The sequence below is a fragment of the Polypterus senegalus genome, chromosome 7 (assembly GCF_016835505.1).
Source record: "Polypterus senegalus isolate Bchr_013 chromosome 7, ASM1683550v1, whole genome shotgun sequence".
Classification (NCBI taxonomy): domain Eukaryota; kingdom Metazoa; phylum Chordata; class Cladistia; order Polypteriformes; family Polypteridae; genus Polypterus; species Polypterus senegalus.
The window spans coordinates 6,733,578-6,751,006 of NC_053160.1; the positions used below are offsets into that span (position 1 = coordinate 6,733,578).

The 17,429-nt window shown below is 43.1% G+C and overlaps 1 protein-coding gene across 1 annotated transcript in view; it reads right to left on the reverse strand.

Moving 5' to 3' along the window:
- The window catches only part of LOC120532305 (tetratricopeptide repeat protein 39B), a 161,809-nt gene extending 149,060 nt beyond the window's left edge, over positions 1 to 12,749 (reverse strand). The window contains exon 1 of the mRNA XM_039758197.1: positions 12,347 to 12,749. Coding sequence (XP_039614131.1) covers positions 12,347 to 12,388 — 42 coding nt within the window. The 5' untranslated portion in view covers positions 12,389 to 12,749. The remainder of the gene's footprint in view (positions 1 to 12,346) is intronic.
- Between the last annotated feature and the right edge of the window lie 4,680 nt (positions 12,750 to 17,429).

Here is a 17,429-nt window from a genome sequence, read left to right on the forward strand (position 1 = left end):
CACGTCCAGCGTCCACTCCATTCCCTCTGAGGTGCACAAACCAGAGCGCGTTAAAGGTCAGTAGGTCACTCCAATAGAAGTGATGGGACACACGCTTTCTGTTCACCCACGTCAACCCTCCATCACCCAATCAGTTGTTCGGAAGCAACTCAAAAGTCAAAGAGTGCTCAGCTATCACCACAAAGCAAAGGGCTGGATCTGTTCACAAATGAGCAACAAAAAGAAAAATAAAAGCATACAGAGTCAAGAGCAAACAGACGGCAAGCCCCACACAAAAAGAGAGAATGGATCTTAGTCATACATTGAATACACTGTTATTCTGGATGTGACATGCATTCTATTCAACTAAAGGTCCTTCATCAATCACATTTATCTCGTATAAAAATTGTCCGAGACGTACCCTGAGCAAATCCACGGCCATCTAGCTCCAGCATCACTAGGGCATGTGCTTTGGGAATGCACTACATTAACATCATTTCCCCAAGCCGCTATATCCTAACACAGGGTCACGGGGGTCTCATTTTGGACAAAAAAATCTTCTATACATTCATACTTCTCTCAGATAGACTTGGTGTCACAATCACCCTTAATCCATTAAGGTGTAATCACGGATGGCATTGAACTGAACAGGGATAAAGCAGTTATAATAGCCTTTACCACACTACTAGCACACTGACTAATCTTCCATTCGATGGATAGAACTTTATTTGTCCCCATGGGAAAATCTGGCTGTTAGCAGAAGCTCTTTAAATAAATACTTACATAGTCAGAAAATGGTAGCGCTGCTGCCTCACAGTTAGGAGACCCGGGTTCGCTTCCCCGTTCCTCCCTGCGTGGAGTTTGCATGTTCTCCCCGTGTCTGCGTGGGTTTCCTCCGGGCGCTCTGGTTTCCTCCCACAGTCCAAAGACATGCAGGTTAGGTGGATTGGTGACTCTACATTGGCCCTAGTGTGTGCTTGGTGTGTGGGTGTGTTTGTGTGTGTCCTGCGGTGGGTTGGCACCCTGCCCAGGATTGGTTCCTGCCTTGTGCCCTGTGTTGGCTGGGATTGGCTCCAGCAGACCCCCGTGACCCTGTATTTGGATTCAGCGGGTTAGAAAATGGATGGATGGATAGTCAGAAAATGCATATACAGGGGGTCTTCGGGTTACGAGGTCTCAACAAACGACGTTTCGCGTTTACAATGCTCACTCCCATAAAAACTTTACAAAATTGAGGTGCAAGCATTGTACTTACAGACTATGTGGGCGAACTAGTTTGGTTGCATGCAGCGGAAGAATACGTAGTAATGCGCCTTATGAGAGAGGGAATTGGCAAACTAGTTTGGGTGCGTGCGGCACAAGTGTTCCGTTTGGGTTGCTTTCTTTGGTGACTTTTTGACCTTTACCATGGCTCCGAAAAAGGCGGAGTGGTGGCGCCGAGGCAAGGGATCTGCACTGGCAATTGGAAGGTTGCCGGTTCAAATCCCGTAAATGCTAATAGGGACTCTGCTCTATTGGACACTTGAGCAAGGCCCTTAACCTGCAATTGCTGAAAAATGCTATAATAATAATAATAATTCTTTGCATGTATTAATTAAAGTCAGTCTTCAGGTAGTGCTTCGAAGAAGAGGAAAGCCTTCAAGATGGAAGTGAAATTCAGGGCTGTGGAGTCGGTAGATAAATGCTCTGACTCTGACTCCTCAGTTTCTAAATCTTCCGACTCCGACTCCCCGACTCCTTTGTATGTATATACTATGCTAATGTATTTTCTACATCCATTGAAGGAAAGGAAGGCAACATACATGTCATTTCACCACAGAACTACTGGCTAGGAAGCCAACACTCTACTATAATGCCAGATTAAAGACAAACACCATTGATTGGCGGCCGCAGATTGCGGTGTCCACATGGACGGGCAGATCCAGCTTGCCGAAAATCTCGACCACCGCCCCCATCCAAAGTAATGTGATGCCTCTGTCTGCTACAGTGGCCGTCTCCTCTGTCAGCCAGCCGGACGTTTAGTGCATTGTGTCACTCACCGGCCAGCTGATCAGCAGAACGAGCCTCTGCTGGAGACCGGTAGGGAGATCTGTGTTCTCAGCTCCTTCGGCCCCCTTCACTAGCGCATAGCGAAGGGGGGCCGACGGAGCTGAGAACACACCAGATGATTTTTCAGGCGTTTGACGCGTGATGACTCGTTGAACGGCCGAAAAATTGGCAGTGCATCTGTAAATGTATGGGGGGCTTTAGACTAGGTTCACAGTTCCCTGTAGCAGTGGAACACGACACAATGGAAAGCGGTGCCGCACCTTACCTGTGCATTACATCCCATATAGTGACGCATACAGTCAATGAAAAGCATGCTTCATGGTTACTTGACATGTTCGTTTTGTGGTAACCTTATGCACTGCATGCATTGGGCTTTATTCTTACAGCAGAGAAGTAGTTCATTATGACTGTTTGTGAATTGGGACATTTCAACTTACTTTTTTAATTCCCATTTAAATTTAGCAGGAGTCGGAGTCGGTTAACTTTTTGCCGAGTCCGACTCCAGGTACCCAAAATTGTCTCCGACTCAGACTCCTCGACTCCGACTCCACAGCCCTGGTGAAATTAGACGTTGTAAAGAGATCAGAAGGAATAAAGGTAAGGAATTTTTTTTTTTTTTTAAACACTTATTTGTTGTCATTTTTTCTGTTACAATACAGTTTACAGTACAGTATATTTTTCTGTGGCTTAGTTGTGTTTTTATGTTCTAGATTATGATTTTGCAAATTTGTTAGGGTAGGTAAGTGACTTAGGCTAGGGTGTGTTTCGGCTTACATCACTGTTGTAGGAGCGGAACTGTGCCGTAACCCAAGGACACCCTGTACATAAATAGATAAATATACACTATGGACTGAACACACACCAGAAGGACTAAAAACCTCTGACTTGGCAATCCCAGTCCCAGCGAGGCGCTATACAGGCATATTGCTGTTGGTATTGAGGAACCCCCGTTGAATTTCCTGACACACGTCTGCTGAATGATCCATTGCCTGAAAGTCCTCAGTGTTGGTGTGTCAGAGAGAAGATGTGCGAAATTGTTCATAATGGGCTTCAGAACAGGTCGTCCACCTAAGGCTAAGGTTGCATGGCCATCTTAACGTATGTGCACTGGGAAGGGGTCCCAGGAGCATAGGGGCCCACGATGTTTCCGATGCCTATGCATGTTTCTGTTTTGCTATCAAAACAGGGGCCTCAGCGCACTACTTTGCCTAGGTGCCTATGATGCTGGCATGATGGCCCTGCATGGATTGGTGACCACCTAGGAAAAGCTTGGGATACTGCTGGAAGAGGTGTTGGTGAAGCCAGCAGGGGGCACTTACCCTGTGGTCTGTGTGTGGATCCCAATGTCCCAGTGCAGCGACGGGGATACTGTGCTGTAAATATGACATGGTCTTTCAGATGAGATGTAAAATCAGGTCCTGACTCTCTGTGGTCATTAAAGTTCCCTGATCATCCATGAAAAAGAGCAGAGTTTACCTTAATGTGCTGGATAAATTGACCGTCATGGCCAAGATCATTCTGGCCTTCTAATCCTCCTCGGTCTCTTTCCCTCACCCCTATACCACCTAACAGCTAATGTGTGGTGAGTGGAATGGCACAATAATAGCTGCATCCAGGTGCGTGCTACACATTGGTGGTGATTAAAGGGTCTCCCCTTGAAATCTGGTGCACATATACTACGTGACATCTACTGTCCACTTTCAGGGTGATGATTTATATTACTCTTTTTATTTTATTGTAGAATCAACTCTCAGCAGTGCGCACCAGGGCGGTCGTGTGGCACATGCGGCATGACCACCTTCGCTGTCACTTCCCCTGCCTCTTCATATCTTAAACCATTCTTGAGGCAGATTGAAGTTTTAAGTGCCAGCTTAAGTGAAAAATTAAGGAAAACGTACTAAGTAATTGCAACACAAGCACTGACTTAATCAGTTTTAACGTGAAAAGATGCCAATGAAAGAAGAGAAGAAGCGGGCCACTAGGGTGGAGAAAAGAAGAGCTGCTCAGGAAGCAGCAGGCGCATCAACCTCTGAGCAAACGAATGCTAAACGTACAGAGAAAGAGGATGAAAACTACATGTCAAGTGGATTCACTGCACGTTATCGTTACAGCAGTGCGCCGCTGATGGTCTATTATAACTCAGTGGGTAAACGATGGTCTATATTATCTCAAATTAGTAAAAAATCTCTTTTAGAGGAAATGTCTAAAACCTTTTTAAAACATACCAAGAATATATGAATATTACTTTGGAATAAGAGTGTTGGGCATGTGGTTGACTTTCCTTTGTTATTAATTGTTTTATCAGATGTTGAAAAGTTACATTTTGTTTCTTCATGTCTCGCCCGATTTTCTTTCTCTTAAGTGTGGGATGAATCTTGTATTGCTTTATTTTTTTCCCCCCCATTGTATTTCTAGTTTTTCTTTGTAATCATCTCAAATAAATGGTTGGATCTGTTATGTTAATATATTTTTTTGATTTGATATACTTTATTAATCCCTGATGGGAAATTGTCTTTTCATATGATCTTTGGGGGTCAGAGCGCAAGGTCAACTATTGTACAGTGCCCACCCTGGAGCAATTTTCAGGTTAGGGACCTTTCTGTAGGGCCCAACGGGGCAGGATCCCTTCTGGCAGTAACGGGATTTGAATCAGCAACCTTCCAGAGACCAGCGTACATCCTTAGTATGTTTGATTGAGAAGCTTTCCATTATAATTTTGAGGTTAGATAGATAGATAGACATAGATAGAGATGAAAGGCACTATATGATAGAGGTGAAAGGCACTACATGATAGACAGATAGAGATGAAAGGCACTACATGATAGATAGACAGATAGAGATGAAAGGCACTACATGATAGAGATGAAAGGCACTATATGATAGATAGACAGAGATGGAAGGCACTATATGATAGACAGATAGAACTTTATTTGTCCCAAGGGTGAAATGTGGCATTATACTGAAGGTCTATTAATTAATAAATAAATAAACACACACACAACCTGGAATTACTAGAATATAAGAAACATTCAAAAGAAACAAAGTTCTGAACTGGCTGTCACAGTCCCAACAAGGCATTATGCAGACGCAGTCCTCCATGTTCGTGTGTCACAGAGTGGATGTGAAGCATTGTTCATAATGTCACTCACTTTTGTCTACATCCTCATCTTCGCTATGACCTCCAGGGGGTCCACAGTGCCTCCTATAACAGAGCGCGCTCTTTTAATTAGTCTGTTTATTCAGTGGGCCTCTCTTGAAGTGATGTTATTAGCCCAGCACACTTCCACATAGAAAAAAAATCACACAAGCCATCACAGAGTTGTAGAATATATGCAGGATGTCACTTCTCACATTAAAGCAGTGCTTCTCAAATAGTGGGGCGCGCCCCTCCAGGATCCCTGCGTTTGACCTCGGGGAACATGCTTTTTTATTTTTCTTTTAAATTTTTTTTGAATTTAGAATGCACTTTAAATCTTTTCTGTTACATTTAATAAAGCTATTCTTTGTTGTAAATTGGCCCATATTTCTTTCTTTTTTTATTCTCTTATACGTTAATAAGGATACAGTGTTATGCAGAGGTGTACTTATAACAATTTTATAGACAAATGATACTATTTATAGTCGCGCGGGGGGCGCGAGATGTTTTCTTCTTCCTAGGGGGGCCATGACAGAAAATAATTGAGAAGCACTGCTTTAAAGGAATGCAGTCCCCTAAGGAAAAAGTGCCTGCTCTCCCCTCCCTTCTGCAGTTCATCTGTGTTCAAAGACCAGTCCAACCTGCTATTAATGTTGATCACCAGGTACTTGTAGGAGTGGACCTCCTCTACATCCACTGCCTGAATAGTGTCCGGACAGAGATGCTCTTTGGTGCAGCGTACATCAAAACCAGTTTCTTGGTTTTCCGGATGTTAAAAAGCAGTCAGTACTCTTTGCACCAAGACAAACGGTCCCCCCTGACTCCTCTCCTCTGTCTCATCTACTTTTTCAGTACCCCATAAGCATAGAATCATCTGAGAATTCCTCCAAGTGACCTGCTGTTCTATTTCTAGTGTGAGGTATAAGAGTGAAGAGATGAGGAGACAGGCCTGTTCCTTGTGGAGCTGCAGTGTTGCTCACACTGTCCTAGAGTCTCACAAGCTGTGGTCTACCTGACAGATAGCCCATTATCCTGAAAACCACAGGCTCTCCCACCTGCATATCTCCGAGTTTACCCCTTAACAGGGAAGGCTGGATGGTATTTGAAGGTGCTGGAGAAATAAAAAAAAAAAAAAACAAAACACCATCCTCACAGTGCTGCCAGCTTTGTCCAGGTAAGAATAAGCCTTGTGGAGCAGATAGATAATTGTATCTTCCACTCTAATCTTTGTACGATAGGCATACTGCAGTGGGCCCAGGTGGTCTACCACAAGAGGACTCACAGTCCAGGACCAGCCCTTCATGACATGAGATGCAAGTGCCACTAGTCTGTAGTCATTAAGGACAGAGGCACCAACCTTCTTTGGAACTTGAAGAATGCAGGATGTTTTCCACAGCATTGAGACTTTCTGAAAGCCTTAGGGACAGATTGAACAGAGGACACCACAAAGGTGGTCAACACGTGCATTAAGAACTCGTGGACTGACTCCATCTGGTCCCGCAGCGTTTTCTGGGTGTAGCTTCCTCAGTCGTGTCCTTACTTGTTCTTCAGTTATGGATAATCTACACTGACAGTCAGAGGTGGGACTTGTCACTGCCCATTCCATTTGACATGGTAGGAGGTGGGGAGACTGGTCATTGGAAGAGGGTGGAAGTTGGATGGAAATCTATTCCAAAACTGGTTCAGGGCATTAGCTTTGTCCACATCCCCTTTTTAGCACCTGAGCCCTGGATTGCAGGAGTTTGCGAATTGTGCCCAGTCCATTCTAGACATCCTTCACGTTATTCTGAGTGACCTTGTTTTCTATTTTAGGTTTTGTAAGCTTCCTTTCCTTCACTCGGCTTTTTCTTTAGAACATGCTGTACGTCCTTCAGAGCCTCTTTGTCACCGGATTTGAATGCTCTCTTTTTCAAATTCAGGAGACCTTTTAGTTTCTTGGTAATCTAGGGCTTGCTGTTTGGAAAGCTACACAATGTCTTTTTAGGAGTACCACTGTGTCAACACAGGAGTTAATAGATTCTGTGATGCAGTGACAGAGTCCTTCAGTATTGTCCTTATTTGACATGCACATCACTTCCCAGTCTGTCCTTTAGAACCAGTCATTTAAAGCCAATTTAGCAATCAGGCTCCACTTCCTCACTATTCTAACAGTCAAGTCAAGATGGGGAGCATGCACTGGTACAGCGTGTTACCGCACCCAGCACACGACAAAACAACTCAGGGTCCCGGTTGGCAGCCCCATGGCAGACACGCGGCCCAGTCCCACCCTCTGGAAATGACCCTCTATCTGCCGCAGCCAGGTGTTACGTGGGCGACCCCTTGGCATGGTCCATGTAACACGCTGCCATCTAATAACAGGCATGTAGCTGGGAATAAAATGAATCAGGTTGTGGTCAGAGTTACCTAAAAGGATCGAGTAGATTACATGTAAAGGCATCTTTAACATTTTGAGCACAGAGGGCTCAGCTTGTGCTGGCGCCCTGCCCGGGGTTTGGTTTCCTGCCTTGCGCCCTGTGTTGGCTGGGATTGGCTCCAGCAGACCCCCCCGTGACCCGGCAGTTAGGATATTACGGGTTGGATAATGGATAGTTGGGATGGATTCTGTACCACCTGCACTAAACAGTAATTATGAATTGTCAAAATTAGGCTACATACTGCTACTGTGAATTGAACACTTGTTTGCTTCCAGGTGTGATGAAGGAGACCTTTTGTTGCTTCTGAGCCTTGCTATACTGGTGGTCTTGTCTGCTTTCTATGTGAAGGTGCATTATATATAAATGTCGATGGGTTAAACAATCCACTGGTTGATGTACATGATGTGCATAGGTGCCACATTTCTGGTGTTGACAACTAGAAACTGAGAAACTAGGGCCTAAAGTAAATGTAGACAGACAGACAGATGGAGAAGATACTATATAATAATTAGACAGCTTGATAAGAAAGGCTAATTATCGATATTTACATATGAAATCAGTTAAATAATTGATAGATAAACTGACAGACAGTATAAGACGCTAGCTAAAAGGTAGAGATACTGGCTAACTGAACCGGTTACAATAAACAAGCTTGTGAAGCAACTGCCTGAAGGAGGTACAAGTTACATCTAAATTTGATTGGTGAAATTACGGATTGGTTGATGTACATTAGGTGCCACATTTCTGGGGTTTTGACGTGAAATAAAATCTAGGGCCTAAATTAAATGTAGACAGAAAATACTATATAATATCCATCCATCGTCTAACCCGCTGAATCCGAATACAGGGTCACGGGGGTCTGCTGGAGCCAATCCCAGCCAACACAGGGCACAAGGCAGGAACCAATCCTGGGCAGGGTGCCAACCCACCGCAGGACTAATTATTGATATTTAGATATGAAATTAGTTAAATAATTGATAGATAAATTGACAGACAGTATAAGATGCTAGATAAAATGTAAAGATACTGGCTAACTGAACCGGTTACAATAAGCAAGCTTGTGAAGCAACTGCCTGAAGGAGGTACAAGTTACATCTAAATTTGATTGGTTGATGTACATGATGTGCATTAGGTGCCACATTTCTGGTGTTTTGACGTAAACTAAAATCTAGGGCCTAAATTAAATATAGACAGAAGATACTATATAATATCCATCCATCCATCCATCCATCGTCTAACCCGCTGAATCCGAACACAGGGTCACGGGGGTCTGCTGGAGCCAATCCCAGCCAACACAGGGCACAAAGCAGGAACCAATCCTGGGCAGGGTGCCAACCCACCGCAGTACTATATAATTTTAGATAGCTAAATAGGAATGGCTAATTATTGATATTTAGATATGAAATTAGTTAAATAATTGATAGGTAAATTGACAGACAGTATAAGATGCTAGATAAAATGTAAAGATACTGGCTAACTGAATCGATTACAATATTCAAGCTTTCGAGGCAACTCCAAAAGGAGGTGCAAGTTATATATAAAGTTGATTAGTTAAATTATGGATTGGTTGATGTACATTAGGTGCCACATTTCTGGCGCTCTGACGTGAAATAAAAACTAGAGCTTGAAGTAAATGTAGATAGACAGATGGAGAAGATACTATAGAATAATCAGATAGCTCTGAGGCTAGGGATTGATCTGCACTGGCAATCGGAAGGTTGCCGGTTCGAATCCCATAAATGCCATAAGGGACTCTGCTCTGTTGGGCTCTTAAGCCAAGCCCTTAACCTGCAATTGCGGAGCGTTTCAAGTAGTGAGAAAAGCGCTATATAAATTCAAAGAATTATTATTAAACAGGAATGGCCAATTATTGATAGCCATCCATTTTCTAACCCGCTGAATCCGAACACAGGGTCAAGGGGGTCTGCTGGAGCCAATCCCAGCCAACACAGGGCACAAGGCAGGAACCAATCCTGGGCAGGGTGCCAACCCACCGCAGGACTAATTATTGATATTTAGATATGAAATTAGTTAAATAATTGATAGCTAAATTGACAGACAGTATAAGACGCTAGATCAAGAGTTTCCAAAGTGGTCGATATCGACCCCCTGGGGTCGATTTGAACTTTCTAGGGGTCAATAGTTTCAATGAAACAATTTGGGTGTTCGACGACAGCAAAAGTAGACCGACCTCGCTACCGCTATTTGTTTGTTACTTCAAAATATCAATGATTCCAATAGGTACCTGATTAAGAAGTAAAATAATTCAAAAATACACTTTTTTCCTAACAAAAAAAACCCATCACATACCAAACTTGCGAACGAAAAGGTAAAATGTGTCATTAAAAGAGTCACACGTAAGAATGCATGTAGCACAAACATGTCTGTGCATTGTCTTATCGAATGCATCAATGCAAGTGCGGACACGAAAAACCTTTGCAGGTCCGCACTTTCTCGCAGTGGGACGAGACGACGGATATTCGATATTAGCAGAATCTATCAGTCTTGTACGGTCACGCCTTCATGTAACACTATAAATTGGTTCGTTTGATGTGACATGAACTTTGAATATAATTATTTATTGAGGAGCAGTACTACGAAAAAGAAAATCAGAGGACACGGTTTATTTATTCGCGGTTGAACAAAAATCTTCTGTTTCAAGTAAGTACATTCTTTATTGTTTTTGTTTTTGTTTTAATAACGGGGCTGTCGAAATTGTTAACAAAAGTTTTTATTTCTTCAGATAATAATATGACTGAACCAAAAAAGAAATGCAGACAGTACAGCTTGGATTATTTGTACTTATTTTGAATTTACATAATTTATTTCATAAATGTCAAAAATGTAAAAAAACTCGTATTTTTTTGGTTTTAATTTTCGTTAGTGCAGGTCTCGATATTAATTGTTGCACAAGATAATGCCATATTCCGTAGTCCTTTTATCTTTTTTGACCACTAATTACAAGAGAATAAAATGAAAAGTTTGATATCTAGTGAAATATTTAATATCGAGTACTGTACAAATGTATTCATTTGAGTAAGTAAAGTAAATGACTTGGGGTCGACGGTTTTAAACGTTTTTGGTAAAGGGGTCGGCGGCCAAAAAAAGTTTGGGAACTCTTGCGCTAGATCAGCGGTGGGCAAAGTCAGTCCTGGAGGGCCACAGTTCCAACCCAGTTGCTTAATAAGAAGCACTTACTGCTCAGGTAACACTCGTGCTTCACTTTAGTTGTCTCGCTCGTTACGATTCGGAACCCTTATTGCTTGTTTTAGTCTTAAACTGCGGTTCTCTTGGTTTTGAATGGCTTTTTATTAGCAATAAGATTCAAATGACAAAAGAATGCAGCTTTTCTCCATTTAGCTTGTCACCATTTACACTTGTGCGTGTTTATCATGCACTATTGGGTTTAATTAAATATTTGGAAGGAAAGTGAAGAGAAAAAAAGTGAAAGATTGAGTATTACTCATCCATTTTAGCCTTCAAATCATTTGGATGATTTCCTTACAAAGGGGAAGAACATCCAGGATATGAGAATGGCCTGATATGGCAGAGTTAAAGCACTGACAAGCCATGAAATGAAATTATTTGCAAGGATTGTTTTCTAATTAAGCAACTAGGTTGGAGTAAAAACCTGCAGCCTCTGCGGCCCTCCAGGACTGACTTTGCCCACCCCTACGCTAGATAAAAAGGTAGAGATACTGGCTAACTGAACCGATTACAATATGCAAGCTTCACAGGGAACTGCCTGAAGAAGGGGCCCGAGTTGCCTCAAAAGCTTGCATATCGTAATTGGTTCAGTTAGCCAAGAAGAGGTATCCTTTTGCTTGACTTCTCGCCGCTTAGTTTGAGAGACAAATGTCATCGATGTGCCAGTCATGCTTGAGTCAATATCCAGTACTGAATGAGCAGTGGCTCCAGTGTCCAGTTGTAATGCTAAGCAGTGCAGAGCACAAGCCAATGCTAATCAAATATGTCAAACCAGCCTGACCAAGAAGCGTTCAATAGTCACAGGATACAGCCCGGCATTGCTGATGAGCTCTTTATCACATGCAACCTCGATGAGCAATAATAAACACACCATGGAAAAAACTTTGGATCAACGGACACGGAGAACTTTGAGGAACCTGCAAGACCCACCTAACACTGCATTCTTTAGAGGATGAAACAAAACAAACAAACAAACAAACATGGCAGCAAATTTATATTCCTGGTACTCAGTGGGTGAAGTTAATCGCCCACACATGGTAACCAAACGCGAATATCATTAAAGGTAATACGAACGCTTTAATATATTCATTGATCAGGCATCAAAGCCAAGAACCCATTGCAATACCCATTTGTTTTTGCTTTGTTAGCATAACGGGTAGTCCTGGTCACGGTTCAATTCAGATTTTTATTTATTTATTTTTATTTTTTTTTTGCGAGGACTGAACTGCGTGTTCACGTGAAGTCTGCATTTGAAAATCTGACGACCCGACCAGTGTAGGTTCCACCAAGGCGCCCACAAATTCTGTCAACTGTACTTTCAACCAACTGGTGTACGTACTACTCGAGGATTATGGCTTAGCTATACAGAACGATCCAAAGTTGCACCTCACAAGGTTGCGCTCCTGATCCACAGGTATTTTCTTGACAGCCGCAGGTAAGCGTGCAACTTGAGCTTCTTCACATTCCAGCCTGCGTCGTACGCCTACAAAAAGGAGGATGTCGGAGACGGGCAGAAAACCAAAATCGCTACCGTGTGGCGTATCGTGCTTTGTGGACTCACCTCGTCGGCAGCAGCTCCGGATCCATTTTCCACACAAGCCATGTCCAGGCCCTCGGTTGAGACAGCGTAGAAGAGGCAAATGGACTGGAGAATCCAAAAGTGTCCGTAACGTCCGTGAGTCTCTTCTGACTAACCAGAACACGAATACGGAGCAAAAGTCATCTGTGAGAGAGGCCGGCTGAAGGTGACGCTGCTTTGCCTCGTAAAACCATTCATAAAACACACCTCCTTTATGAAGTATGCACTTTAAACCAACCTCCCATCACTCAGACGTAAGGCACACCCCCCGCTTGGGGCTAACACTCCGGCTGTCTTTGAGGTTCGTCATCCGCCTCCACTTGGTCGAAAAAAAAAATACTAGAAACGCGAGCGGTCGGATGAAGCGAACCGCTGCAGTGGAGCGGCCTGGCCAACAGGGGACAGGCTGAGTCCGGAGGCGGGGTAAACACTTGAAAACCGCCGCTCGTTCGAAAGGAAAAGACGAGTAGCGTGCGAGTCCTGGCGTAAATGGCCAATCAAGCGTGGGTGCGGAGGACCACGGAGCGATACGATTGGTAACTCGATTGTCAATCTTTGAAATTTAGCGCGCGGGCGGAGGGAAGACGGGAAGACAACCTGAAAAGTATCAATTTCTTCGGAAATATTCATGAGGAGAGGCGCGGTTAGGGGAGGGTGTGTTCTATTTGACCAATGAACTAAAAGGGAATGATTAGTGGCATCGATGATTGGTAGTGGGTTTGTCAATCTTCGCTGTGTGTGGTGCTGCCGGAAGAAGGGGTAGAGTACTTAAGATATGACAACCGTTAATATATGTTCTTTAATTTAAAAACAAGCAAACAGTTGAGATTTAAGTAAGCACTTTCGGTAAGCAAAAAAGTCATAATTCCGGAGAGTTGCCCAAACTAACGATGTTAATTATGAAATCGTCGTGGTATTGCCGCATGTGATTCCTTAGTCTTGCGGTAATGGCGCAATACACCGACATCGTAAAGACACCTTGGTTATTATAATGCGTCAGAAGAATGTAAAGATGGCGAGCACATGCTTGAAAATCCTTGCTTTATTTACTAATATCTTAAATATTAACTTAACGAAGGGCTCCGCCTGGAAAAGGAATAATGCGAAAAATTATCTTACGGTGAAATAAAATAGAAACGGTTGCAGGCAGACCGTGTTGAGTGTGTTAACATTGAAAAAAGCTGAGCAGTTGTATGAATATATATATATAAATATGTAAAATAAAATAAGCCAAAGGGTTTGAAGGTGCGATTACCAAAAAGGTTGTACTATTGGTTATCACGTTCAATTGTGGGGAAGGGGACCAGACGTCCTGATTTATGCCTGGTGCTCCAGGATTGAACAAAATGTCCCGTTTTTAGGCGTTTTCATTTGTATTTTTTTACAAGGCACTTGCTAGTCCATTGGAGGACGCTTTAGAGCCCCAGCCGTCAATTTTATTCACATCCACTTGCTGGATTAATGAGTTGTGTCATGTATTTGTAATGCGGTACACTATCGTAGCCTTTTCATTTGATGTGAGCGGGCGAGCAGACAGCGTGTGCCTTTTCTTTCATGTCTTTATTGAACAACAACAACTAAATGTGCAAGGCATTACCAGTTATATCACTAGATGTCTGTCAACCCACAATCGGACATCAATAGCTGAACTGAAATGCACACTTATACTGATATACTGTGTAATAAGTTGTATCCCATATTTGAACCAATACAGTCTGGTAAGCGTATAACCAATTGTTACATTTGGGAACTTTGTACATTTTGTCACCTTTGCCCCTGGGAGTGGTGCCACCATGGTTGGAGATTTTATCTGAAGTTCTGGGACGCGTGTCTTAAAAGAATTAAGCTGGCATTTCCTGATTCCTTTGTCTTATTGTCCATCCGGAAATAACAAAATGGGATTTGCTAAATTACTAATGGAATTGAGGAAACATTTATGTGTAATTGTGTGAAATAGTAAGTACACATCATGGAAATTGTTGGTCATTGAACCGCATTGCCAAAGCAGACAGGTAGGTGCCCAGGTTTCCTCTCCTGCCGGCTGGTGTCCCGGTCCACTTTTGTCACATCTTTGAACAGCCAAATAGTAGATCTTCATGCAAAAAGTGCCTACAGGTAAAAGTGATACACTTGAATAAAAACCCAACAAAATTTAGCCTTTTAAATCATTTATTCAACAAAAGTATTGTAAGAGCCAGCATTGTCACCCTAGAGATGGGTGAGGGCTGGACAGGTGATTGATGGCAGGGTATTCACAGGTGTGCTGAGCTCAGTGTCCCAGGGATCCCTTGAAGTTTCTCATGACACCTTACAAGTCCGAGAAGGCAGGTGGAGACTTCCAGGGCATTATAAATACACACTTGCAGATGATAACTGAGAAAGGGACACCACACAAGATGCTTGATGAGGACCAGGAGCACTGCAAGAGTGGAATAGCCTCTCTAGTGAAGCGGCTGTTACTTTTACAGGGCAGCTTTAATTCTGCTAGAGGACTACAATAAATCGTTTGTTATAGAGTCAATGTGCCCGACAATAGGCTTAACTCGTTAAAATTGGTGTGCAGAAGTGGGATTGGACCGGAAAACGAGCACCAAGATGGAAAGGGCATCAGCTGTTCGGTCCCCAGCTGATCATATTGCTGAACAGGTTTGTGTAGCTGACGCCCCTATGGACATCGGTCACCTGGAAGGACCACCACTTACAGTGGCAAAAAGTACAAACCATATTGTGATGCACTGTGCCTGCCGCTGCCGCCCCTGCCACACAAAGACAGCCTGGCAACCAGCATGCCGCACATTACTGGCGAACTTGTAGCCACTGCGCGCAGCAACAGAAATTTTATGTTGATTTCTATGTGAAACCATTGCTTTTCAGAAAACTTTGTTTTTTGGAAAACTAAGGGGCTTCGCCCCCTGCCCGCTTCGCTCGCCAACCCCTTTTCCTGAGCTACATGCCAGCCACTTTGCGTCTCTGCGGCTCATGTATGTGGAATTCCCTTTCGCTATCCTTACTATCAGTTTTTTGAGACTTTTGAATTTTAGTACTTTCATAATCTGTAATCTGCTCTGCATATGTATCGCGCAAACGTTTTTGAACCTCTTTACGGTGTTCTACTTTGTTTTCTACTCTTTGTCTTTTATTTCCGACCCCACTTGGAGCTGAGAGCGCAGGAACTGAGTCTGACAATAGCATTCACACGAATGAGGAGTGAGAGGACCGTAGGCGTTTATATATTTTAATTCTCGCGGATACGCCTCTTCATTGGGAAGAAACACTACTTTTGTCTGATGACAACACGAATTAGCCGATTTACAAGTCTCTGACTTAAAGTTTAAAGCCTGAACAATATCTAAATACTTCTGTCATATCACCTCTGTCCATATATTCCATCTCTTTTCGCTGTTCCGTTATTTCACAGAGTAATAATCTATTTGTTTGTGCTAATGTGATCTTTTCTATCATTTTTTTGAGACTTTCAAATTTTAGCACTTTCATTGACGACGTTCTACTTTGTCTTCTACTCTTTGTCTTTTCTTCTTCTACTGTTTGTCTTTCATTTCCGTCCCCGCTTGGACCTGTTAGGTTTTCACGTCATCTCTTGGCACAAAGTCTCATCTCGCAGAACTTGAAATTATCTCTCTGAAACTGTCTCGTCTCAAGATTTTTTTTTATATAATAGAGACAAATATTCAGCCCTCAATAAGTTAAAGAAAGGGTTTAATTAACAACATGAATCAGAGCCTAATGAAGCAACTGGTTGGAGTTTGAGGCCCTGATTTAGTTGATCTTCCTGTTGACTCCTTCACTTCATATTTCATTCCTGGTTGGGTGCCATTTAAGGAAAGAAATGAACAGGGCTGTGGAGTGGGAGTCGAGGAGTCGGAGTCGGAGACAATTTTGGGTACCTGGAGTCGGGGTCGGCAAAAAGTTAACTAAATTTAAATGGGAATTAAAAAAGTAAGTTGAAATGTCCCAATGCACAAACAGTCATAATGAACTACTTCTCTGCTGTAAGAATAAAGCCCCAATGCATGCAGTGCATAAGGTTACCACAAAACGAACATGTCAAGTAACCATGAAGCATGCTTTTCATTGACTGTATGTGTCACTATATGGGATGTAATGCACAGGTAAGGTGCGGCACCGCTTTCCATTGTGTCGTGTTCCACTGCTACAGGGAACTGTGAACCTAGCCTAAAGCCCCCCCATACATTTACAGATGCACTGCCAATTTTTCGGCCGTTCAACGAGTCGTCACGCGTCAAACGCCTGAAAAATCATCTGGTGTGTTCTCAGCTCCGTCGGCCCCCCTTCGCTATGCGCTAGTGAAGGGGGCCGAAGGAGCCGAGAACACAGATCTCTACGGTCTCCAGCAGAGGCTCGTTCTGCTGATCAGCTGGCCGGTGAGTGACACAATGCACTAAACTTCCGGCTGGCTGACAGAGGAGACGGCCACTGCAGCAGACAGAGGCATCACATTACTTTGGATGGGGCGGTGGTCGAGATTTTCGTCAAGCTGGATCTGCCCGTCCATGTGGACACCCGCAATCTGCGGCCGCCAATTAATTGTGTTTGTCTTTAATCTGGCATTATAGTACAGTGTTGGCTTCCTAGACAGTAGTTCTGTGGTGAAATGACATGTATGTTGCCGTTCTTTCCTTCAATGGATGTAGAAAATACATTAGCATAGTATATACATACAGAGGAGTCGGAGTCGGGGAGTCGGAGTCGGAAGATTTAGAAACTGAGGAGTCGGAGTCGGAGCATTTATCTACCAACTCCACAGCCCTGGAAATGAAGCAATTCAGGGGGATAAATCTTAAACAACAAGTCAATTATTGGGATTAATAAAGTATCTATCTATCTATCTATCTATCTATCTATCTAATTAAAATGAATTCAAATGAAGTTAATTATCAGCAAAAACAAGTCAAGAATAAAGAAACGGGTTAGAATGAAAACCTGCAGCCATTGTGGTCCTCTAATTGCCTGAGGTTATAGATGTAGCAGGGAAGGTGGGGACAAGTTATAGGGTACAATACCTTATAAACAGTGGTGAGTCTGT